This window comes from Enoplosus armatus, chromosome 1, assembly GCF_043641665.1.
Source record: "Enoplosus armatus isolate fEnoArm2 chromosome 1, fEnoArm2.hap1, whole genome shotgun sequence".
Classification (NCBI taxonomy): Eukaryota; Metazoa; Chordata; class Actinopteri; order Centrarchiformes; family Enoplosidae; genus Enoplosus; species Enoplosus armatus.
Window position 1 is genome coordinate 20,392,256 of NC_092180.1, and position 25,203 is coordinate 20,417,458.

The 25,203-nt window shown below is 39.4% G+C and overlaps 2 protein-coding genes across 3 annotated transcripts in view; both read left to right on the forward strand.

The window, feature by feature from the left end:
* Positions 1-3,940, forward strand: part of LOC139285825 (transmembrane protein 266-like) — a 31,291-nt gene extending 27,351 nt beyond the window's left edge. Inside the window, exons 8-9 of the mRNA XM_070906485.1 lie at positions 2,959-3,021; positions 3,300-3,940. Of these exons, the coding sequence (XP_070762586.1) occupies positions 2,959-3,021; positions 3,300-3,940 (704 nt within the window). The remainder of the gene's footprint in view (positions 1-2,958; positions 3,022-3,299) is intronic.
* Positions 3,941-19,888: 15,948 nt separating this feature from the next.
* isl2b (ISL LIM homeobox 2b) lies at positions 19,889-24,136 on the forward strand. 2 transcript variants are annotated; one of them, XM_070907333.1, is made up of 6 exons: positions 19,889-19,952; positions 20,348-20,537; positions 20,949-21,211; positions 22,436-22,719; positions 23,474-23,641; positions 24,020-24,136. In XM_070907333.1, the coding sequence occupies exons 1-6, from the start codon at positions 19,895-19,897 to the stop codon at positions 24,134-24,136; spliced, it is 1,080 nt and encodes a 359-aa protein (XP_070763434.1). In that variant the 5' UTR covers positions 19,889-19,894. The 2 variants fall into 2 exon arrangements, with proteins under 2 accessions (XP_070763434.1, XP_070763426.1); XM_070907325.1 differs by having other exon boundaries at positions 19,895-19,952; positions 22,433-22,719.
* Positions 24,137-25,203: the final 1,067 nt, after the last annotated feature.

Below are 25,203 nucleotides of genomic sequence, written 5' to 3' on the forward strand. Positions count from 1 at the left end.
GCTTCTGTCATGCCCCAACTATCTCCCTTACCGCCCCCCTCGTGGCGAGGCCAGGCTGGCCAGCCCGGACCACTTGGGCTATTTCAGGTACAGAGTGCTCTGTGCATTGGGCCTTGTTAGGAGAGAATGGGCTCCTGTCAACATCTGTTCCCCTTCACCTGCAAACCACAATAGGGCACCATGAAGCTCCACGGCGGCCACAATATTACCCCAAGGGCATAGTGGGAAATCTGGCTCTCAGAAACAAGTGGGGCTTTTTACAGAAACATGGTCATTGGGATGCACACTTAGGCCACAGGGCTCAAGTCAAGTCAGGTCGACTCAAATCAAGTCAAGTTTATTTGTATAAGTCAATATTGCAAACACAGTCTCAATGGACTCTCACCTGTAGAGTACCATCAAACTATCAAGAACTCTCAAAGCAGTGGCCTTCATAAGAATGAATGACCCAAGAGATTGAGGGTTTTGCCACCTTAAAGTACCAAACCATGTAGAATTTAAGAACAACCCATGACGATCAGCGTTAATCAATGAGCCAGTAGAGTTTTCCCTCACATGCTGAGAGAGGATTGTATAGTGACAGAGCACACAGTACTGTAACAATAGAACAAAAGGTATTGCAACAAAGAAAGAGTGGCATGTTTGGTTGGAAGGAACATTTCAAATTATACTGTATCTATCAAACTGTCCTTGCAAAATCCTTGCAACATGTTCTAAGATATTAGACAGAGTCTACAGCCATGTTATTGGCTCTGTGAAGCTTTACTACAGCAGTGCTTTGAGCTAAATGCTTACTTCAGCATGCTAATGTGCTCACAATGACAATGCTACCATGCTGATGTTAAGTAGGTATAATGTTTGCCATGTCCAACATCTTAATGTAGTGTGTTAGCATGCCAACGTTTGCTAATTAGCACCAAAGTACAGCTGAGGCTGATGGGAATGCCATTCATTTAAATTAAAGTATTGGACAAATTGAAATTTGGACCCAATGATGGAAAGTCAACATTTTTACAAATCATCCTAAGAAGGACGTGAAAGTCTGAACCAAATTTCAAATAATTTCACTCAAAACCACAAATGTCAATCTGCTGGTGGCTCTAAATTGAGGGGATCACCAAAGTTAGTAGGCTTCATCCTCTGGGGTACATGAATGTCTGTGCAAAATGTTGTGCTAATCCATAATCTAATAGTTGTTGAGATATTTCAGACAGATCCACACTGCCATCCCTAGAGCCATGTTGCTAACATGGCTAAAAAGCCTATATGCTACATATATAAATCTCCCAAAGTGTGAAACTATTTTGTCATCTATTTAATTTTAATCTAAAACAGTAATTGCCAGTTCATTTAGTTTATCTGTATTAACATTAGCTGCAGTGGTTGCTAGTTCTCCTGAGGCCCACTCTCATACCACGTCACCTGTGGTGTAAAACTGATACTTCACCCATCAAAATTATAGTTTAGATTTGAACTAAAAGGACCTCAGCATGCCACCTCTCTTTTTCCACAGACAGATGACAGCTTGGTAACTTGACTGTCACAGAAAGAAGAGGAGAGCCTTTTATGTATGCTGGACAGCCCATTCTTTTTTCTTAAGACTCATGTGTTATTAATTGTGGAGTGATTGTCTCTGTCTTGTTTTAGTGAGTGCAATGCTTCCTCTCCAGGGGTGGCTCACGGATTAATATTTTAGTCTGAAAAATAAATGAAATTACCCATCAGAGTCTGCAGCACGTCCCAGGGGACTGGGGCTAGCACTCAGGGTACTCTGGGTTCGCACTCAACCAGCGGACAGTGAGCTCAAGACCAATGAAGCGGACAGAAGAGCATAGCAGATCACGGCCATTCACCACGCACGATGAGGCCTGCTAGACTGGAGGGATCTGTGCCTGAACAAAGAGATCTCTCTTATTTCCCCCCATTTCTCTCGTCCCTGAAACCAACCCAACCCCACCCTGTCCCTGTCCCAGTTTATTTCTGGTGCACTAGGGTGCAGCTAATGCACAGCGTAGCAGTGCGTGATCCCGACCACTTGCCAAAAAAGCACCTGTGGCCTGGGGCACAAGTCATCCCTGTCAATATCATGCTGTTAACATAAGATATATTTTCCATTTGGACTAGTTTGCGCTGTTAAGACTGAAATGGACCAAAGTACATACAGACAAAAAGGTGTGAAATCCAATTACATTCACTGCCACACACAGTATTAGTAGTATGACTCAGTCACACCACTGTATATTAAACCCTAATTTGACAAGTAATTTCCTGCTATCTAATTAAGATTTTTGTCTTTATTTATGTGTAATCCAAAAATTCAACAACCAGACAGTGCAAAAATAATTGTAATATAGCCCAGGTGAAAATAATGTTTTCATGGCATGAAAACTAGCATGAAAGTTGGTACACTTGTACAGTTTGGTGCCCTGAACATTTTCAGAAAATTTTCACAACATGCATGCAACAGACATATTTTAGTCTAAAGACTATTCAATGAACAGTTTATGATGTTGATATGGTATCATTGTAATCCATGACCACCAAAACATAGGGGTAGACATCACCTTTTCTGTGTTATCATGTTTGGTTCAGGAGATATGAAGCAAAACACATACTTTGGTTATGCTGGAAAGTAAAATGGCCATCATGGCCGCCATGAGACATTTTTGCGACAGCTCCATTTCTGAAAATGTCCAGGGCCCCAAACTGTACAAGTGTACTGAGTTTCATGCTTTTATGAAAAAGTGAACATGTCACCTCAAATTTGCCACATATCACCTGGAATAATAGTAATAACTAATATTTGGCATATTATGTATGCGTACATTAAACAAAATCACCCACTATAGTAACATATTTAGGTGTTGTTATTCACAATGTTTTTCACTGAAATAATACTCATATTATAAATTCCTTTATTTATTTATCGGTCTTTTTATTTACTTGTTTTTAACTCAGATCCAGTTGTGCGTGATGACATGAACAACTACATCAGCCAATACTACAGTGAAGCAAGCAGTGGTAAGTGACTGTGAACATTGGCATTATTATACAAAAAAAGGAGCTACTCAAAAGTACTTTTAATAATTGTATAATGTTAATCAACACTCCAAATTTAGCCAAAATTAGGAAATCTGTTGAGTTATATCTCAGCCCTTACCACAGCATCAACAATTCATTCACAGGTTTGAAAGTTTTGTCTATGTGGCTGACAGAAAGTACTCTTTCACTTGTGCGGAGCGGAATTTGTTTTATCTGCGTTGTCTGACTTTCCCTAAAAGTATACAATGTCTTTCAAGATGCTGGAGCTTCTGGCTTGGGTGCCCGGGTCATCACCACGGCAGCCATTGACGTTCACCTCCCCACCAATCCAAATCCCATCCAGTCCAACCCGATGCTTGCTATGGAGCGAGTGGGCAGCGCCGTAAGTGACGCCTCAACCAGCATATCACGGTCCAGTGGCAGCCTGACGGCCCGCCCCCACAGCCTGAGTAGCCACACCCCGGGTTCATCCATGACAGACTGCAGCAGCAGCACAGCTCAGGACCTTAGTCTGTGCTACAGCTCCCATCGCTGCTGCCCCCCGTCCTTCTCAGGCCAGGACCGCTGCAGGGACCCCAGCATGGTGGTGCAGGAGCTACTCTGCTCCCTCTCTGAGGACTCCTGCCTTGCTGAAAAGGGCCTGGCAGTGGACCCTGTCAACCTTAAGCTTCCCAGTCCTACTGGCTCAGAAAAGGCCAGCCCCGAGCTGGACAACAGAATAAACATATTCAACCGCAGGAACCAAGAGGAGAGGCGAGGCCGGGGAAGGGGTTGTGTGCTGTTGCAGACCAAGCCACTGATCCACCTGCAGGGCAGCACCACTGAACCGTCCCTGGAGGAGAAGTACCGGCTCCTGGGACCAGCTGACACACCCCTGGGTCGCATGCCTGATACATAAGCTACATTTTCACAGAGACAGAAGTATTTTCTTCTTTTTACAGTCACCCTGTTCGGCATTTATCTGAACTCTTGTGGCAGGTCAAACCTCATGAGAGGTTTGTCGCTGTGTAAATCCAATCTTAGCCAATCCAGAGCAAGCTTGAGCCTTAGCTTCCAGCTAACACTGAAGCTCCTTAACTCGATGTGTTCAGAAGTCAATAGTAGAAATGACTGTAAGAACTCTTAGGCCCTTTGCCATGCTGTCCCACCTCCCCTGTTCCTTGATGGATTTTTGAAATCAGAAACACCCTGATATAGCACAACAAAGACGATAACATCCCATTAAGGGGGAGTCTAATGTGTTCTTGGACACATTCTTCATCAGGAATTCTCACTTTGAATAGGTCCTAAATGCACTGAACTTTACATGAATTAAAACCAGCAAGGGGCCACTCAAGCCTATACTGAACAAAAACTTTCATTCTGAACAGTGTTGCAAACCAAGACACTGTTCTCCGTTCTTGGGATTTCAAGCAGTTAAAAGGAGTGTTTTCTAATGCATTTGTTATTTTGTTTCTTTTAATTTGTATGATCAACTTTACACATAAATCATGCTGTTTTTTGTTCAAACAGCCACAGGGTACATAAGACTGGCTTAACTGTACAAGCAGCCATTTTTTTTTTTTTTTACCTTTGCCTTTCTGTCACCTATTTGTTTGATTTGAAGCCATGGACCATCATCAAAATGTATTTGAATAGCCTTTTTCTTTTCCTTGTTCAAAAAACATTAGTAGGGTATATTTGTGTGGATGAAATGAAAAAGGTAAGTGACTGGATTCTTCACATGAAACTAGATTGGAGTGCTTGTAGCATGAACCTTTAAAAAGATATGTGCCCTAAATGGCAAGCAAATTCTTTGCACTTTAATGTTTACAGACACTTTTGTAAACTTGATATGGAGGGAGTTGTTGCAAAATGCAGGTGTTGTCATTCGAATGAAAATAGCAAAAATAAAAGTTAGTATTTCCTTAAATGCTTTCAGTTGACTCTTGTTTATGTATGACGTTACTACTGCAAGCGATTTAAAGCGGTGCCAAAGAGAAGACACTGTTAAAGGGCAAACAGTGACGCTTTAAAACACGTGATCAAGTAGATAGACTGGGTTGGCTCTTATCAAGTACGTTCTTCTGACAGGCACTTTGTTACACACTGCACTGTACAACGTTATTTCATTAGCATAATCTCCTTATGTGCATATGATTTAGAAAAATCTAAATTATTTAAGGTTATTAACATTGGAAGACCTGTCACAACAACTGCTAATTGGTCAAGTCATTGTAAGTGTGTCGTGAGAGCAATCAACCCCTCTAATTACCGTCTCGTATCATTAATTCAGAAGATAAACTGCTGTACCATTTTGTTGCTTGTCAAATGTTTACAAGCATCCAGAGAATGTTTTAATTGTTAATAACTATTACGGCTGCAGTTAAGATATCAACACAAGTGTTTTAAGTTTTGAGAACCGAGTAGTTCATTTGCAGAACTGGGTATGAGGATTGTAACAGCCTTATTCAATTCATTTTTAAATCTGTGGTACACAGAAGAATATTATCAGTATAAGTTTATAAGAATTCTGTCTGTAGATCCTTTTGGAGACAACGTCCCCCGAGTAACTGATTTGAAGCCTTGACACTTAATTCAAAACACACCGGCTGTAAGACTTGTCTATAGACTCTGGACTTGTGGACTTGTAAAGAGGCTGCCTGCTGTATTATTTACAGATAAACTAGGCCACATATGAAGACAGCAATGTGAACTAATCTAGTTCTTTTATTATACAAGAATTAGTTTAAACTTGAACATGGACCACTGATACATTCCTGTTCTTAAAGCAGAGTCTTACCGAGTCTTAAAGCAGTAACTAGGTGTGATCTCCAAGCTATAAATGACTTTTGTGGGCAACAATCTGGTCACGGTATAGCGCCATTGTCTCAGTTTCCTATACTATCATAAGAGAAAATGCAAACATAATAGCTTTATTAATAATGTGGAATTATGGATTAAAGAACCATAGATGGCATTTAGACAATAATGCACCTATTTTAAATGCAACAGAATAATCCAAATAAATGTGAAGCAGCATCATTATTTGGGAGGTTTAAGTTATTCTTTAAATATTAAAAGTTCAATTCAAGTTAAACTAATGATCACTTCGTCAAAGATCGAGTCATCTCTGGAACAGCATAAAAATATAATATATTAAAATAAAACAATAAAAACCTAGGTTTTTTGCTGTTTCAAACTTTCCATTTTACTTTAAAACCATCATCATGATGTAACACTGTTTTTGAATTCCGTCTGATCCTTAAAGTTACATTTGTAAAATCAAATTTGTTCAAAAAATAAAAGACATAACCCCCTTTTTATTGCCTTCAGCAGCCAACTGTGTTGTGGGTTTTCTGAAACGAGCCAACATGTAAGTTGATAACCTGGATCTGCAACCTTCTGGCTATTGGTAGACTCATCACATCAATCTATTTTACAAAAACAACAAAGCCTATCGCATGCCATGGAACAAGTAAATAAATAATGATCTGCTTGGCTCTCGACACACACAAAGGAGTCCTGTTGAATACGGGTGCCAGACCCTGGCTCAGCCTCTATCCGTCACGGCTGCCTTGGTATTAATGTCTCAAGTGGAGGTGCTGTGCCTCTAATCCGAACCCCTTCCAGCTCAACCAGCCATGTAAAAGACAACTCATACAGTTCAACCTCCAGCTCTACCCTGAGCAGCACCGCCCAGTGATGAAGCTAAATGATTTGTATGTAATAAAGGTTTCTGTAGGGAGGTAAAGTTTGCTAATAACATAACAGTAACATAACAAATAGACAAAACGTAATGCGGAATGCCTTTCCTGTACAACTAAAGGCCAAATGAAAGGTGTGCCTTAATGATTTATATGAACCCAATTTGTCAATACGTATCATACCGGGCCAGTCTGAATTAAGTGTTCAATTTTGACAGGCAGGGACACTGAGCAGACCTTTAGGAGACATGCTAAGAAGTAAATTGCTTCTGGGACCAAGAGGTACAGTCCCTGTCACACTCACAGGAAGCTAAGTGAATTAACAGTGACCATTAGACACTTAATAATTAAAATGTTTTAATAATGGCACAGAGGGAGTCACTTTAACTGCATTAACATTACATGATCATTGTTTTCATTCTCATTAACAGAGGGAACATGGACCAGTGATACACTAATGCTCTTTTGAGGCTTAAAACCATGTGGGATCTACAGTAACCAGGTGAGATCCCCAAGCTGTAAGATGACCACGGCAGAGATGGCTTTTGTGGGCAAGCCGGAGGCCTCCGAGATGAGATGTTAATCTTATTTTTTATAGACAATTTGTTAAGAAAAAAACACAGAGGTCCCAGTTTGGTGGGTCATGTTAGGATTATGTGAGTCATATCTTTTCTGTCAGGGCTGCACAGATCAAAATCATTTCCACACTGAAATTTTAAATGCCATTATGAAATAAATATGCTGGATTTTATTATTTTACAAGCTGTATCTTATTGTATTTCAAGCCAATACACCTATAGGTGAACAGGTATACATTATATTATTATGACTACATCAACATTACAACAGAATCTGATGGGGTCCCTGAAAGATCAGCCTTTAATCAGATTTTGTTGTGTTTTTGTTTTCTTAAAAAAGCTCTTACAGCGCTCAGTGAGTGCATTAAGTTTTAATTTCACCTTGATTTCAAACTCTAAAAAACTGGTTGAGACTGAACCGGTTTTAAATTCACCTTGTATTTCCTTGGCCCCATTAGATTATTTATAGAGCTGTTTCCAGTACAGCACACATGTCCATAATCTCTACAGTGACTTTAAAGTGGCTACAGTCAATATTCTTATATTAACAATGGATCACATGACTACTTTTATGTAAAAAGGCTCTCTTGAAATGATAAACCCAGAGAGAATTATCACCTGAATTTGCAGTTTCTCTCAGCTCTCCCTCTCAGTTTTATAGCATCTTTTAGCTCATTGTTTTGGTTTTCAGGATCACAACTTAACTGTCATGGTTCACTCTCACGGCTCTCATAGCGCTTTGGCAGCAGATATTAGCGAGCATATTTGAATAGCCTATTGGTCATGTCGCAAGTCTTATTATTATTACCGTGTTACACTGGGTCGGGGCCGGAATCGATTTAGAGATAATTGAAGGTAACAGGTCGGTTCAGATGCTGAGCTTGGCGGGTGCACGGCAGGTTTGCAAAATTGGACACATGCAGGACTCAGGACAGAAGATGAAAAATGTCTTCCCATTTGCGTAATTTATTAAACGTTTATTGATTTATTTATTTTATGGTATATAGGCATATGAATGAAAAACTGTGTGTGTTAAAGTGTGGCTGATGTGGATGATTTACTACTGCCCACTGCAGGGGACCCCCTGATTGTCATAGAGTATTAAAAATAGACCTAAAGAGGAATGAATATTGGACTGATCAGGTGGACACAAACCAACTCAAATGAATGCTAATGTTGCTCGTTATGTTCTGGATTTGTAAATAAGCAACTGCTTGTTCGCCATATTAACTTAAAAGGTGATAATATGTCAGTGTTTTACGGCTTGTTTTTGCTGCCCCCAAGTGGCCAAAGAACAGTTATTGCAGGTTTGATGTTTTAATCCCACCACCTTTCTGTAGAGCTATTGTTAGCTGTCAGGCTCCAACAGTAAATCTTGTTAGTTGATATTTGTTCGACTCAACAGCTCTAACCAGGCAATGCCAACCATGTTAGCTGACTGCTACTGAAACATATTGAAAACTGGAAATATTGCTGCAAAGTTAATTATCAATTTATACCTCTGGCTGCTTATCAACACACAAACTTATTTTACCTACTCACCAAGGATCTGCCACCAAAATGTAGTGAACCACTTGGAAGATGGGTGTCTCTGGGTCTTTGTTAATGGCAACAATTGACAAAAGTCTGCTGAAGAAATAGAGCCAAATAAAATACAAACTGACCTACTGGAATGTGTAGTCTGATTTTACCTTTAAAATGAGCTGGCATTATTATACAGCATTTGATGTTTTCAATTGTCTGTCCAAGAGGCATTTACTGATTCACACCTGAGTGGATTTGATCATGAATGTTGTTTCTTTTCGAGTGCGTGGAAGAGATTTTAAACGCTGCCCTATGGCACCGAACAGCTGGGTATATGTTAAAAAGGGTCACTCTCATTGAGAACAAATAGATGTGGGTAGTATGACTGCATTACTGCTGCGGTCTGACAGATTCAGAACACGTCTCACACAGGACACTCTTTCAAGAGGCTCTGAAGCAGGAGAAAAATACAAATAAATTATACATCATTCTTTAAAAAGCTTCTCAGGTTCTCTTTTTGAAACATATTTCTTAAGTGCACAGGATCCAGAGGTTCGCTTGGTGGAAGAAATCCACTCAGGAGACTGTTGTCATGGCTACAGAAGAGTTTTTTTTCTTCTGCATTTACATAAAAACACAGTTTTCTTCTGGTAATCTGACTTCAGATGCTTGTTTTGCTACTTGGGGAAAAAGTGGGTCAACAACAGACAAAGAAAGAGAACTAGAAACAAGACCGACTGAGTGACCAAGCTCAATCACTTCAGTCCTCTTGAGATATAATATCAATTATTAAGGTTTTAGTAAATGTAAATCATATTTTTAATTTGCTAATAAACAGAACTCAAGCAATCTATGAACAGAAATAAAGTCAGAAAGAAATTCTTGAGTGTGATTTCCCAAATGTTCTTTGGCTTCTATGTGTTTTCCAAAAGGAAAAGAAAAAAAGAAAACACTGATAATTTCTCTTGTTGCTTCTGCATATGTCATAAGCAATCAGAAGAAGACGTATGCTAGTTATTCATGTGATAAACATGAGGACACAACTGAGATAGTCCTCTGGGAGACGGGACACTACATCACTCTGTGCTCCAAAGAACTGAATAAAATAATCTACAGAACATGAAAATTAATTCAGCGATCCAACGTTCAAGTGCGTAGTTATGCATGACTTGCCACATGAGAAGGTAAATTAGCAAACATTTTTGAGTAAAAAGCCCAACTCTTCGGGGAAATGGCTCCCACTAAATCCTATTGAAGCCACATACATATTCATATTCAACGTCTTGCCTCTGCAACAAACGCATAAACATCCTGAACAAACATTTACAGGAACTCAGAGAAATGTAAGTGCATACTGAGTCACTGAAAATGAATGATTAACACACATACATACTTATCTTCATGCCAAATGTGAACAAATAATTCCTGTTTTTCTCAATCTCTAACTGACTTTGTTTATTGTTCCAAACACAAACTTTTTGGTCTTGTGAAAGGCGTATGCTATATTTATAGTGGAATACACTGCATGAATATTTATGAAGGAATACACAAAATACAGTTTTGGCAGATTATAAAACACAATCCACTTTGTGTGATCTGACTTACATTACTGTCTTTCGTTCCGGCCAGATGCTGAATTGCTCCTGAGATGCCACCTGCAGCGTAGAGCTCCTGCATTTCAATAAACAGACATTTGGAAATATTAATAGAAAAGAGTTACTTCAACATTAATACTTACAGCATTAACATTTTAATTCAGTCATTAATAATCACAAAATATCTGAGTGTGTAATGTAATCCTGGTTGACTAGTACTCATACCCTGAAATGTTTCACAACAAAACAACAAATCACTTATTGGTACTTTCTGTACCAGCAAGTTTTCTTCCAACTGAGTAGAACCGAGTAACTGGGCTGGTAAACTGCTCTTTTCTATTTTCCCCATATTTTTTATTTGTCCTAAAGTTGCCAACTAGTTTGCAGCACCAGATATTTTGAGTGTCTGTGGCCACCGGGGCAGACACTGACATCAGCCGTCCTGAATCCGGTGGCATTCAACTCAGTCTGACTCGGTAGCCTCGGCTAAATCACAATCACTGTCCCGGGCCAGAGCTCAAGGTGTCTGCCAGCGCGTGCTGGGGCCCTGCAACATTTCCATCTGGCGTCTGGGGAGTCGCACATCAATTGCTCTCAGCTAAATGCACTCACATATGAATATTTCAGTACAATTTAATGTTTCAGCTACAGCCCCAAAGGAGCAGAACATCAATTTGTGAACACAGTTCTCCTGGAGTTAAAAGCCAGGCCGGATAATACAGTATGAAAGGCGCTGTCAATCTAGAGGGCCTTTTTTTTCACTTGAGAGACTGAAAGAAAAAAAAAGCAAGCCCCCTTTGCCTTCAGTATCCCGCTGCATACAAACAGCTTTTCAAAGTTTCCTCTGGAAAGTAGCTGGCTGAGGCAGCAGCAGGCAGCTTTTGGTTCACCAGAGTCACCAGTCGATTTGCCAAGCTCAGTCAGTTTTCCCAGAGCTCTGGTTGTCTACCATTTGGTCTCCACATGCTCACTCACTCACACTCACACACACACACACACACACACACACACACACACACACACACACACACACACTCAATCACACAGCTGGTGGAGGGAGCAGGTCAGGGAGTCGTGCACCTGCTGTCCTGTTAATAAAATACCCCAAAGTGATGCTGAAACCTCTTCCTTCACACAGCAAAGCTTCCCTCAGGTGTGAGAACATGAGTGCTTTACAAAACACGCAGATTGTTGAATTAATCAGCTGGTCAGTAAGCAGAACACTGTGGAGCACATGGCAAAAGACTAAAGCCTGGACTGTTATTATCATTATCATTACATTACATTACCCAGCAGCACTAATGATTGTGTTGTACAGCCAAGAATGCATTCAGTGCTTTGTCTTCAGGGTAAAGCTGCAGCTAATTATGATTATGATTATTCTCGTTATCGATTCTTCTGCTGATTATTTTTCTAATTAATAGATTAATTGTTTGGTCTGTAAAATGTCAGAAAATCCCCATTACAACGTCATACAGCCACAAGTAACACATTCAAATAGTTTTCTACGACCAACAGTCCAGAAGTCAAAAAAATGTAAAAAGCAGCAAATCCTTATATTTGAGAAGCTGGAACCGGAGAATGTGTAGCATTTAAAAAAATAATAATAATAATAATAAAAATGTTTCAGCTCTACTTCAGGGAGTTAAAAACCATATGAATAAAGTTTAAAATTCATGAAAATTTAATTCACGCATTTCTCATGAAAAGAGACTTTCGTTAACACATACTGTGTGTTAAAAAGGGAAACGATGAATGTGTTAACAAGTCGGGAGATAAAACATCAGGAAGTGGCTAAATCAAATCCTAACATCTGCTGCACTCTTCCATTGTATTATAAAAGGTGTTCCTGTTGTTTTGTCCATCCCCTGAAACAGACAAAAAATGTTTTTGCTTTTTGCATCAAACCATGCTACAGCAAAAACTATAGTAGACTATAAATACAACTAAACGACTAACAAATCTGAATCTGTTAATGGTAAAAGAAAGAGATAAAACTGGATTATGGATAGTTTTCATTATTCAGGTCTTTCTCTGTTTGGTTTCAACGGACAAAACTCTTCACAGACCAGCTGTTTCAGTGTGTTCAGAGTTGTTTTGACGGGTCCAAACAGAGATGCTTCTTTCCTCATTTAAGTGACGCAGCCTCGTGTTGAAGCCGATGATAAGCAACGAGACTGCTTCTCCGCGCTGATGAGAGCAGCTGATAAGAAAATACAAGATGTGCATTTGTAAAATAAAACAGGCGGCTGACAGTTACACTAATAAGGTAATAATGGCACAGGTTCTTCAGCCCAACAATGCAGAACTGCCCCGAGGCACCAATCAAAAATTAATACTAATTATCATGTGAATACTGCATTAACTCTGAAGAATTATAAATTATAAATCTGCAACATGGTTCCCCTCTCAGAATGGCCTCGCTTGCATGAGGATGTGATTTTTTTTTTTTCTCGCTGAGGCTTTTTTGAGGACCTGTCACAAAATAAATAACTGTGCATGCAGACATACCATCAGTGTTGTGATATATAAAAACTATGTTTGTGTTTATAAAGTAATACACAACCTTTTTGTCTTTAAAGGTCATCACAAAATGATTTGAGGAGATATCTGTTTACACATTTTTAATATCTTATAACCTGAGTGTGCATATTAATTTCACTTTTGGCTGACCCTGGGCATAAGAGTCACTATTGGTTCTGGTAAATCATTTAGAGCTTTAAACCACCATTAACTACATTTCAAGAGGTTCAAATGTTGCTCAAGTGTCTCTGAGAGTATGCAAAGTGTCCAAATTAATGTATTTAAATGTGTTGAAATTAAAGTAGTTAAACAATATTATACTGCATCATGCACACCGTGATTTAAGAAGAGTTTTAAATGGTGCGACAGTGTGCAGGAATTAGCCATTATAAGGAATATTAGTGCCAACATTCATGGATTATCTCTGTGTTTTAGCTGTTTCATTCAGTTATGATAAAGTAGATGTTATTTAAGGTGTGTGTATTTGTTGTCATTTCACAATATTTAGATTGAATTATTTTAATTATCAAATCAATAACTCTAACCTAACCCTAATTTAAAATAAAATCTACAAACTAATGGTTTAATATAAAACATTAGTTCAAAATCTGCTTAAAGTGTTTAAGTTTTTCAGTCTTTTAATTTATAAAATACAATATTTATGGATCCCTTGGTGAGAGACAAACAAACAAAGCGTGTGTGTGATTAATGACAGACTTTCAGGTCTGGCTGACCTACATGTCATTGGGGACGAATGACAGCATCTACAGCAGCTCTAGAAACCCTGCATTTCAATAGAGGTGGTGACATGATAAAACTGTCTCTCTCTCTCTCACACCCTCACACACACGCGACATGAAAGAAGAAACTGACTGAACACACATAAAAGCAAAATACCTGCAGCTTTCAGTTCATCATCCAGCTCACACAGCAGCTCGTCCAGAATAAACACAAAAAATAAAAGTCAGCAGACGTCTGGTTTGAGTTTTGATTCCCAGTGAGATGTACTAATACTGCATGTACTTGTGCCGTTGCTGCTTCAGGTACAAATATACACCAAACTGCACATGCTACATATATGTATCAATAGGTACTGAGAGACCATACGTGAACAAATCTTCAAACACATTTCTCAGCCTGCTGCATATGTGTTCCAAACTATGATACGATGGACATGATGATGACGACAGAAAATGGTTGTTTGCTGAAAATTGAAGAAATGTTTCTAATGATTGTGTGGCTTTTGAAATCTTAATTGCACAAGGACTAGACAATTATGGTCAATAAAAGCATTTCTATTATGTGAGGAAGGGGTTCTTTGATTAAAAGCAAGTCTATCATTTATCTGATGTGGTCATTAATGTGATGATCAGACTGCTGATCTCTTATGGTTTCTTTCAAATTCTTTAATTCATTAATCTTTTCATCCACAAGTAATGTTCCATATATTGCATAAGGTTTTAAAATCATCTTGATTAGGGACATAAATTACCAAAGTTTTCACCGAAGAATTATTTGAAATATAAATAGTTGCTAAGGAATGGTTTATTACCCTGTTCAATAGCACTTCATCCTGCCTCAAATGAAGGGGTCACAGTGAAAACCTTCTCGTTGCACTTCACTGCACAGCAGCACAGCAACAAGATCTCACACAACACATCTCCTTCTAGCAAGCCAGTTAATAAACAGGTACTCTACTGAAAACACATATTCAGTGTTACGACATGGGTTCCATTGTGTTGTTTGTTTTTTCTGTGAAGAAAATAAAGATGCTCCAATGAACACAAACAAATTGGCAGAAATTCAGCTGAATCAAGCCAGGGGACTTTGAAGGAATTGGCATAGTAAATTACTTATAGGTCTGACAATAAAGGCAAAGTGCCATAGAACCCTAAAACATTCAAGAGACAACGAGTCACCGTGAAAAGTTCGGTAATGTGGCCCAGGAAAGCCCCCCTGAATTCCAAACAAGAACATTTTGCTCTTGCCAAAGTTTAAGTGGATGATTTCAGTCACACATATATATTTCATGAGGTTAATGGGCCCCATCAAACTGTGATTAGAGATTCTTCTGGGAGGCTTTTATGCTAGAGTGACAGCTAGGATGGTTGGGCTTCATCTAGCAGTCAGTAACAGGTCACAAACAATAATGCTGCATGTGATAGTGTGTCACTCTATATTATATGCTATATATAATACAGCATGCATAAATAAGCCACAGCGTCATGACCAAAACTTTGCCAAAAGGTTAAATGAATGATTAAGTGCACCACACTAATGCATGCTTCTGCAGAATTAATCAGATCTATGCTCTATTATTATGATGAGTTACCATAATATTGGGTTCTAACTTATCCTTGAGGGAAAAGTAGCAAATGTTGGTGTACCTTTCCTTATTCCCTTTACATTTTCATTGCTGTTTACGCCACTTACTGCATTTATCACTCCAGCATACATGGTCCTGACAAAAGTGTCTCGGGATTTGACCTCAGTGATGTCTGAAATAGTAGCCACATCCAGCTTAGCAGACACTCTGGGGATGGAGATTCTGTAAAGTGAACCACAACATGTTTAGGCTTACAAAGCTCTCACAGATCTTTAGTGACAGTGACTGAGAACATGAAAGTTAAAGTAATGCTTATATTGAGCTCTCAAAGGGCGGGGTGAAAAAGTTATGTCAAAAACATAAAAGAGGTAATGCCTCAGCCTGGTTTTAAAAATATCTGCAAAAAATGAACACATATACACACACACACACAATATTATATCACTTTTACAATAAGAAATAAAAATGGCTTGAATACGATACTACTCTCATACCTATTGTACAGTTTAAAGTGACTGATGCAAGCGAGTCAGTCACATTGAATTAACCACATACTGCACCTTGTTCTAATACTAAACAGCGTAAAGCCTAGCCTAGAAATGAAGGTCAATATGAGCTGTAATAAAATACCTAAGATTTAGTTTAATGCATCCTAATTCAATTGAAAAAGCATTTGATGTACGAGCTGACAACCACAACCACAGATAACAGAGTGAGGTCACTTATCAAAAAGAATCAAGAAGAATAATTAATTTTCATGCATGCCCAAACACTTCACTATATAAATGACAGAGGATCCTTCTACTGAGGGGAAGTCTGAACTTTTAGTTTGATCAGATGAAGTTCAGTAGCCAACACCTTTCATAAATTTCTTTTGTAAACTCTTTATTCATAACACACTTTTCAATATTTGGAAGTATATTTTTGGAGGACTGATTAGTAACATTCACATTTCTAGAAATGAAAGGTCTTTATCATTGTGATATCATTGCAATATTCGGTTTTCAGGCCTGAAAACAGTGAATGTATATCATGAGAGACAGAGAACTTTCTCACTAAAGAAATCACCTTTTTTTGGTCACTGACAGGTGTACTGATTACTTGTGACAGAGGATCCTGCACAGATGTGTGTGAAGTTAAACTGATTTTGAGTGAATTTGGTATTGAGAGGCAGAGATATGTTCTTGAATTGTATACCAAATTATACAAACAAATTGTATTTGTATGACAGCATGCAAATATAGAATTTCTAATATTATTAATTATTATTCTTTTTTTTTGACAAAAACCAGCATAGAAAAGCTCATAAATTACCTGGTAGCTATGAATCATGTTGTGCCTCTAATACCTTCCTGACCCCTTGACCTTGCAGACCTCCTCAGCCACCTTGCCCAAAAGAAAAAAAAAGCACTTCCTGCCGTTTTGTAAATGACCTCCGTGATGGTTTGCCGGTTCATGCATCCGAACTGAACTCACTACCTTCATGTCGGCTGTGGTCTAATTATAGCTCAAGTATCACTTTTTGTTTGTGCACTCTTGAATGGTCTGCTAGGTTGCTTCCTTTTCCAATGCTGGATTACACTCCACATCACACAGTGTCTCTGTGGGCTTTTTGTGATGTCATTAGAAAACTGAAACACAAGATACAGGATGCAATGATACAGACAGGAGCAGTTTGAGCAGACAGCTATAGGAATTCTTTGTATTCCTGCTGTTTTAGGTCCTGTTGAAATGCTGCAGGCCCACCTTTACACAGTTGGTACCAGCTATCAGGCATGATATAGTATATACTTCTGCTCCCACCCTGCTGGCAGCAGTGATGGCCATCAGTGTTAGGGGTCAGTTTGTTGTTGTGCTCTGGAGGAGGCTGACTTGTAGAGAAAGTTTTAGACATATACGAGATTAAGCAAGAATAATAAGACCTTCTACTACAACACAGTAACGTCACTTAACTTTCAGTGCATGACAAACAACAACCTGCATTAAGGTCACTGGAAATGGTTCGTTCATGGCAATGAAAACCTTAATCGGCAGTGAAGTGTCAGTAAATCCAGCTTGTCAGAGACCAAAAGTGTTTTCTACAGCAGATCTGATGGCAGGAAAACTATACTACACAGCACCTGCACATACTGACCCTGTCCTCAAACATACATGTACAACAACGAAAACACAGTAGCCAACTGGCAAAGCAACTGGTTTAAGCCAAACAAGGTCAACAACATTTACTGAGAAGTTAATTAATTAAGGATAGTTTTTACTCTACCTTACCAGTGACAGACAGTGGCAGAGTTGGTCTGAATGAAGCCTTATGTGTAGACTAGTGAGCTGCAGTAATGTCCTGCTTGATAATAATAATAAACTAAAATCTGCTGTCTGGAAGTTGGGAAATCAATCAAAACCCATAAATATTGTTTTTGTTTGGAGGTAATGCAAGTTGAAATAATTGGTATACCATAATTGGCTTTTTACATTACGTGAACCATAGTTTGCGCCTCAACTGACCTGTAAGACAACACAAAGGGAAAAACTCCTCCTGACTTGAGCATGATTTGACCTACAATAACACAGCCACGCCGGTAATTAACATCATCATGGTTGAATCACATTCACATTCTACTCACCATCTTTCCCAAACTGCTCCTCTTACACGCCGGTTTATGCATGCTAGTCAGATCAGTCTCGAACCAATCAAAACACTGTTTCAAGCAGGATGAGCATATCTGGTTTGTGGCTTTCAAAATAAGAGCCATTATTTCAGAAAGGGATAGTTGTCGCAGCTCGCCTGTCTACTGGTACAGTGAGAGTATTTTGGTTTAATGATCTATGACGATGAGAAAGGAAGAGATATTCTATTAAACTGATTTTGTCCCCATTTTACTCCATATCTTGAATTGACAAAAAAATACATTAAATAAAAACAAACAAACAAACAAACAAAACAAAACAAGACAAAAAGTCCCTATTGTATATATTTGGACAAGAATAGGAACCATTCTGTCCTTGCTTGAGATGCTTGCCAACATCAAAACTGGCGACTGCAGGCGAGCCTTGACATCTTGCAACAGTTATTGATATTACTGAGAGAACATGCAACTGGAGAAGGGGCTCTGTTTGTTTGCTTTAACTAACTGCTCTGCAGGATGAAGGAGGAAGAGGTGCAGGAGGAAGACGGTGTTTGAACAGAGACGCAGCAAACATTGGCATTGTGCAACTGTCTGTGTTGTTTACTCTTTTCAACACTTTCAGTGCTCAAACAGACTGACCCTGTCAATGGGAATATACGTTTTTGTTTTTTTTTAACGATATCACGTTTGTGAATCTAATTATTGAACCCACATTTGATCTTATATCTATATTGATATATTTATTTCTCTTAAGAACTTAATGTTTTTTTATTTTTTTTTATTTTTACATATAATTACAGATTTCCATGAAAACTTGAAGTTGATATAATTAAACTAGATTTGCAGGAAGGAATTCTGCAGTTGTTCGCAAATGTTATGCAGATCACTCGTCTTCCACAGCATGTTTATCTAATGTGGACCAGTGGAAAAATATAGATATTTCATGCTCATATATAGATCCATTCATAGACTGAATTAAGGTCAAATCTACTGTATGCTCAGCATTTCTCTGATAGATGTAGTTCTGGTTTTCCTCCAATAGATGGCCTTGTTCTCGAGTAGATGAGCAACCCGGGCGGAGCAGAGGGGACTTGACAACTATCCTCAGATCCTGCTGAATTTATGTCCGAAAAAACAATTACTTACTTACAAGAATGTATGGTTTTGGTTTACATTTGTTTCTAATCAAAAAGACATGTGCGATGTTTTTGCTTAAAAGGCAAAGACCAACAATGCGACTCTCGTGTCCTCAAGAAATATCATTTTCCCATCGTGACGTGAGAAATGATATTGATATACTGAGGAGCTAAAATCAAAATACATGGACATTTATTGGAAGCGATGTGAAATAAGACAAAGTCCTCTCTCACCTGTGTGAATCTGTGCAGGACGGTTTTACAGTTGAACATTTAATCATTTGTAATATGGACAAAATAATACCCTAAAAATGTCAATACTTCTTGTCAATAAACAGTTATTTATTCATTGTGAGAAATCAAATGTAACCTTTAAGACAGAACTGAAAAAATGCTGGATTTGGATTTTCTTTTGGTGGTAAATATTTTCAGATGCCACATGTTTTAATATACCGATTATGATGATGATGATGGTTATTATCACCATCACGAAATTCATGCGCATCTTAAAAACTGGATGGAAATGGTTCGATGATGTTGCCGTTAAAACACTTTTCTTGAATCTTTGTTCGAAGAAACTGAATATGAATATCTGCACTCTTCTTCAGCTGTTGTCAGACATAAATACACTGGGGTTTTTTTTTCACTGGTCGAGAGAAAGAGAGAGACGCAGTGGAGCGATTGGAGAAGTCCGGTATGGACGTCATGACGTCAGCGCAGCATCGTGAGGGACCCTGCAGCCTCCTCGCCCGGCCCCCCCTAAGTCCGGAGAGACACACGTTATCAGGGAGGCAGCCGAAGGGCCAGTCATCTGCTCACATCTTTTCTGCATCTACCACAATCCCCTTTATCCTTCCTGTATGGTGGATATTATTTTCAGCTCTTCTTTCTTGGGTGATATGGGGGATCATTCCAAAAGTAAGTAAGCTGAACTGCTCGGTGGACTTTTAAGTGGCAGATTTTGTTTTTCGCCGCAGAGGCATTATGGGCTACATGATATGTTCAGCAGTGCACCGATTGCTATAGTGATTTATCTTAATAGTGCAATTATTTCTTTGGCTGTGCATTCTGGGGCCGCTTTTTAGAAATGAAACAAGTCAGTATTTTGCTTTACGGATACTGGCAAAAGTCTTAATCTGTTACATAACATCAAGACTTGTCTAGTCTGCAAAAAAACAGAGGAGTTCACAGCCAAACTGAGACACGCAGGCTGGATTTTAAAATTAAACAAATGAATAGATGCTGCTGTTTGTGATGGTTTTGTTTGACTGCGTTTTCAGTCTGTGGTTACAATGCTGTCGGACTCTTTGCAGAGAAGCCAGGATTCGCCATGTGTGTCGGATGTGGAAGTCAGATCCATGACCAATATATACTGAGAGTCTCTCCCGACTTGGAGTGGCACGCAGCCTGCCTGAAGTGTGCAGAGTGCAGCCAGTACCTGGATGAGACCTGCACTTGTTTCGTCCGGGACGGCAAAACCTATTGCAAAAGAGATTATGTAAGGTAGGAGTTTGGAAATATTCCTGAATACAGGCTGAATCAGGTTTACTCCTTTAAAATGTAAAGTTAAACATATTTAAATACAAAAAGAATTTATTTCATGAAGGTGCCAGACCTAACTCAAAAAAGACGGATTTGTACATAAAAAGAAAAGTGCATAAAAAGGTGGAATAACACCTTTGTAACTCACAAGTTAATTACGCAGTTTAATATACAATTTAACAAAAAAAAAAAAACAGAACAAATACACACCACTCTAATGTGTTATACATTCGAATAAAAAATAACAAAAATAGCATTTATACAGGCTGGAACTCGCATCTCTGAGTTAGTAGCCAAAAGTTTTCTTCGTTGTTATTTTTTTATGATATTCCTCCCTCCTTGTTTTTAATTCCTTTTTCCAATTTGTTCCAGGCTGTTTGGAATAAAATGCGCAAAATGCAACCTAGGATTCAGCAGCAGCGATTTGGTGATGAGAGCCCGGGATAACGTGTACCACATCGAGTGTTTTCGGTGCTCGGTGTGCAGCAGGCAGCTGCTGCCGGGAGACGAGTTCTCCCTGCGGGAAGACGAGCTGCTGTGCCGGGCGGATCACAGCCTGCTGCTGGAGAGGAACTCCGCAGGAAGCCCCATCAGCCCCGGACACGTCCACTCCAACAGACCGCTGCACCTGGCAGGTCCGATTACTGTTTGATTATTATTATTATCATTACTATTATTAGGCTTTTATTATTAAATCTATTTTACTTGAGCCACTTGGATAGTTTATAATAACACCAACATCATAAAATCGGCAGTTTATTCCTAAATAAAAGGCCTGCAGTTTAAAGAAATGTACGAAAGACATTTTCATATTTTGCAACTAAATACACATATAAAAAGTAAATATTTGTTGAAAAAAAAAACTTGAGTAGAAAAACGAAATGGAAAAAATAATACAAGATTGTCAAGATTATTTTCTTCCTTTCCTTTTACATCCAGATACCTTGTTTAGTGGTTGTCGAACTTGGTGTGTGTGTGTGTGTGTGTGTGTGTGTGTGTGCTGCGACCTTTCTTTAGGCTTAATTTCATAATTGATCTCATTAGCGCTAACCTGCTCTGCTGCCATTATCTGAATAATCTGGTATTTGAGTCGCGGCTGTGGCTGTGTTTGCGCGCGTTTGTGTGTGTGTGTGTGTGTGTGTGTGTGTGTGTGTGTGTGTGTGTGCAGAGCTGTCATCCTGAGGGCGCCTGCCAACAGAAAGAGAACAAAGCAAATGTGTGAATAATGTTCGCCAACTTCCTGCTTAAAGCGCCCAATTCAAAAGAACTTACACAGCTGAGTGCAGAGACACACTGGCCTGCAGCAGGAAGTCATATTTCACCGTCGTTTTTCACATTTGATCGAGTTTAGAGTGCAGATTTGGTGAAATAAATAGCCTCCTGTTTCACGGTTATTGGTCATTACAGGTTGACTGATTAAATTAAAGAACGCAGCCTTTAAAACCCTTTAATCATAAATTTAGGCTATCGAAATGTTTGCCATATTATGGATATTATGGACCAGAATTCTGCTCTTATTTCCACGCAAGGTGTCAATCAAAACTGATTTTTGTCCTCTGAAGACAAAATAAAGGAAAGGAGCGTCCCAGAAATATTGATAGCTTTTTTTCCTGTTTAAAGACTCTTTTATTGAAGCTGTTGCAGACCTTTATCTCATAAAAATTCATGTCAGACTGATAAATATTATTGGCCTTTGCAGCAGAAGACAAAACTATCCAACAGATATAAAAAGCGAAACAGCGCAGATCGAGATTAATGAGCTGCAAAGCAACTGTATCAACATTTTTGAAAAGGCTTTCTGAAGTCTTTATGACGGTTTCTGACGGACTTGTTTTCCTGTCGCCCCCCGGCCTCAGCAGACCCGGTGACGGTGCGGCAGGCCCCGCATCGGAACCACGTCCACAAGCAGTCGGAGAAGACGACGCGGGTCAGGACGGTGCTGAACGAGAAGCAGCTCCACACGTTGCGGACCTGCTACAACGCCAACCCGAGGCCGGACGCGCTGATGAAGGAGCAGCTGGTGGAGATGACCGGCCTGAGCCCCCGGGTGATCCGGGTCTGGTTCCAGAACAAGCGCTGCAAGGACAAGAAGAAGTCCATCCTCATGAAGCAGCTCCAGCAGCAGCAGCACAGTGATAAGACTGTAAGCATCTTCGTAAGTTTGACCACTTGATTACTATCAACAATTTATTTATTTATTATTTTATGTACGTATTTGCTTGATATTTAAAATCATGGCCAGGATACATGAACTCAATGTATCCAGTTTTATTTTGTTCTATTACCTTTATTAAATACAGAGTGCTGTAAAAAGCACAAACAGATGCAGGCCATAGGAACATAACTTTATAGCTTAATGACTTTTTTGTTTATATTGGAGGTTGTTTGCCTTGTGATCATCACTTGCAGGTATTAGTCTACTCCCTTTTTTTCTACCACTAATGTGAATCTCTAAACTTAAGTTTTTACTTAACTTCCACTACGACACATGTACAACTGTTCCAGTTGGCTCCAGTGCTTTTCTGTATTCAAACTTCAAGTCAATGAATAATGAATCAAATGCTTTGGCTTCAGTTGCTTGACCTGGTAGACAAAAAAAACATCCTCCGCAAACAGACTTGTTCCACATCTCTGAAGCATCTCTTCCTCTGAGACCAGAGTTCAGTCAATGCTCCACCCTGAGCAGAAGCTTTTTGGAAAAAGTGTTATCTCAATTATTCCAAATTTAGCTTATTATCATGAATGGCACATGAGAATGCCAATTTTGACTGAGGAAAAGTATTATGAAAACATGTGTTGGTGTCATGAGGATGTACTAGCCAGTTTTTTGACAGATGCTTTCTTGCACCAGCAAATGCTTATACTGTGTTTAAGTATTATTATTATTATTATGTCAGAACCTACAGGGCCTCACAGGGACGCCTCTCGTGGCGGGGAGTCCTATCCGACATGAGAGCACTGTGCAGGGAAACCAAGTGGAGGTTCAGACCTACCAGCCTCCATGGAAAGCCCTGAGTGAGTTCGCCCTGCAGAGCGACCTGGACCAGCCAGCCTTCCAACAACTGGTGTGTGTGTTCAGGACAGACTGAGTCAGATGTACACACACAGACATGCATGCCATGCAGGCCAGAACCTGAAACACTGGCACATCTATCTATCTATCTATCTATCTATACACAGAGACTGCAAACAAATATTTAGTACACACACACATGCACACAAACAGTAATAAGAATTTTGTTGCATGTGTGAATACAGATATGCATCACACACACACACACACACACACACACACTGAGAGACCACATGCATGTCTACATTGTGTCTCCATGACAGAAAAGACAGTGAAGCTGAACTGTAATGCTTTTTTTACAACCAAGTTTTCAAAATAAAAGCCCGAATATTTCGCACATGCTGATACGTTGTTGTTTCTGTCTGTTCAGGTGTCTTTCTCTGAATCGGGCTCTCTCGGGAACTCCTCGGGCAGCGACGTGACTTCTTTGTCCTCTCAGTTACCGGACACCCCCAACAGTATGGTACCCAGCCCGGTGGAGACGTGAAACGGGGCCCCTCAGACCTATCGGTCCCCCGCTCCTGCAAGGACAATTGCAGCATGATCCCCGGTCCCCTGCATGTGACCAACTCATCACATCGCCCAAGCTACAGAGAGGAGAGTGTTTTCTCTTTTGTTTTGTTTTTTGATTTCCTGAGATGGAACGAAGAAAGCACCGATTGACTCCCAGTTTTTTGTGGAGCTTTAATTGACAAAAAACTAAGCAGAACAATTGTTGCATGACTTGAATTGGAGAAAGAAGATGTACAGAAGACCTCCCGATGGATATACTACAACAGACCCTCCCTCAAAAACCAAGTTGGAAACGTTTCCATGTCGAAACAGATTGACATTCTGCGGTTTCATTGTGATCATATTGTGTCTTGTTTCTTCAACATGAGAATTTTTTGATACATTTATTGCGTTGTCGAGTCCAGTTGACTCTCTTTGTCTTAAGGTCAGAGCATGATAATCTGGAAATTTATTCGTGTTGTAAAATACTTTATCTTAAGGGCAGGACAAAGGTTGTTTGAGCTTCTCGGACAAAAAAAGTAAATTATTGTTATATTATTTATTGTTAGGAAAGCGATTCGTAAAGGGATTATTAACTGATAAAAAAATAAAAAAAAGCTGAATACATAACTTGTCTTGATGACCAATCTTTGCACAGGCGCAGTTTTGATTTAACTCTCGATCTACTCTCGCTATTGCATTTGCAAACGCAACGTAATAATTGAATTTATGTGAAAATTCAGCTCTGAAATTATAACAACTGTCCATCTGTCATTGCAAAAGTACGACGAGAAACGAGTTGACGGCCCGAACCTCATTAAATGTTGGTGACAAAGTCAAATTTACTGTCCACATCCAAAGTGCAACGTGTCCCAAACGTGCAACACATGCAAAGCTTCTAGGGCCGGTTTGAGGAATAGATTCAAAGAAAAAAAGTAAAACCAACATTCATTCCAGTTGCTCTGAATATGTTGTTTGTCCTGTTCAGCCTATATCAAGCTGGCCTGCCTGAATCGAAGCCTGCAGGCTCTCTTGTCTTATCACCGCCCTCCATCTGCGGTC

What these genes read in the sequence shown, in the direction of transcription:
- isl2b (XM_070907325.1), top strand. Translation starts at nt 19,895, where the DNA reads ATGGTGGATATTATTTTCAGCTCTTCTTTCTTGGGTGATATGGGGGAT. An exon ending in TGCAAAAGAGATTATGTAAG is followed by an intron (nt 20,538 to 20,948) that starts GTAGGAGTTTGG and finishes AATTTGTTCCAG; the next exon opens with GCTGTTTGGAATAAAATGCG. An exon ending in AGCCAGCCTTCCAACAACTG is followed by an intron (nt 23,642 to 24,019) that starts GTGTGTGTGTTC and finishes CTGTCTGTTCAG; the next exon opens with GTGTCTTTCTCTGAATCGGG.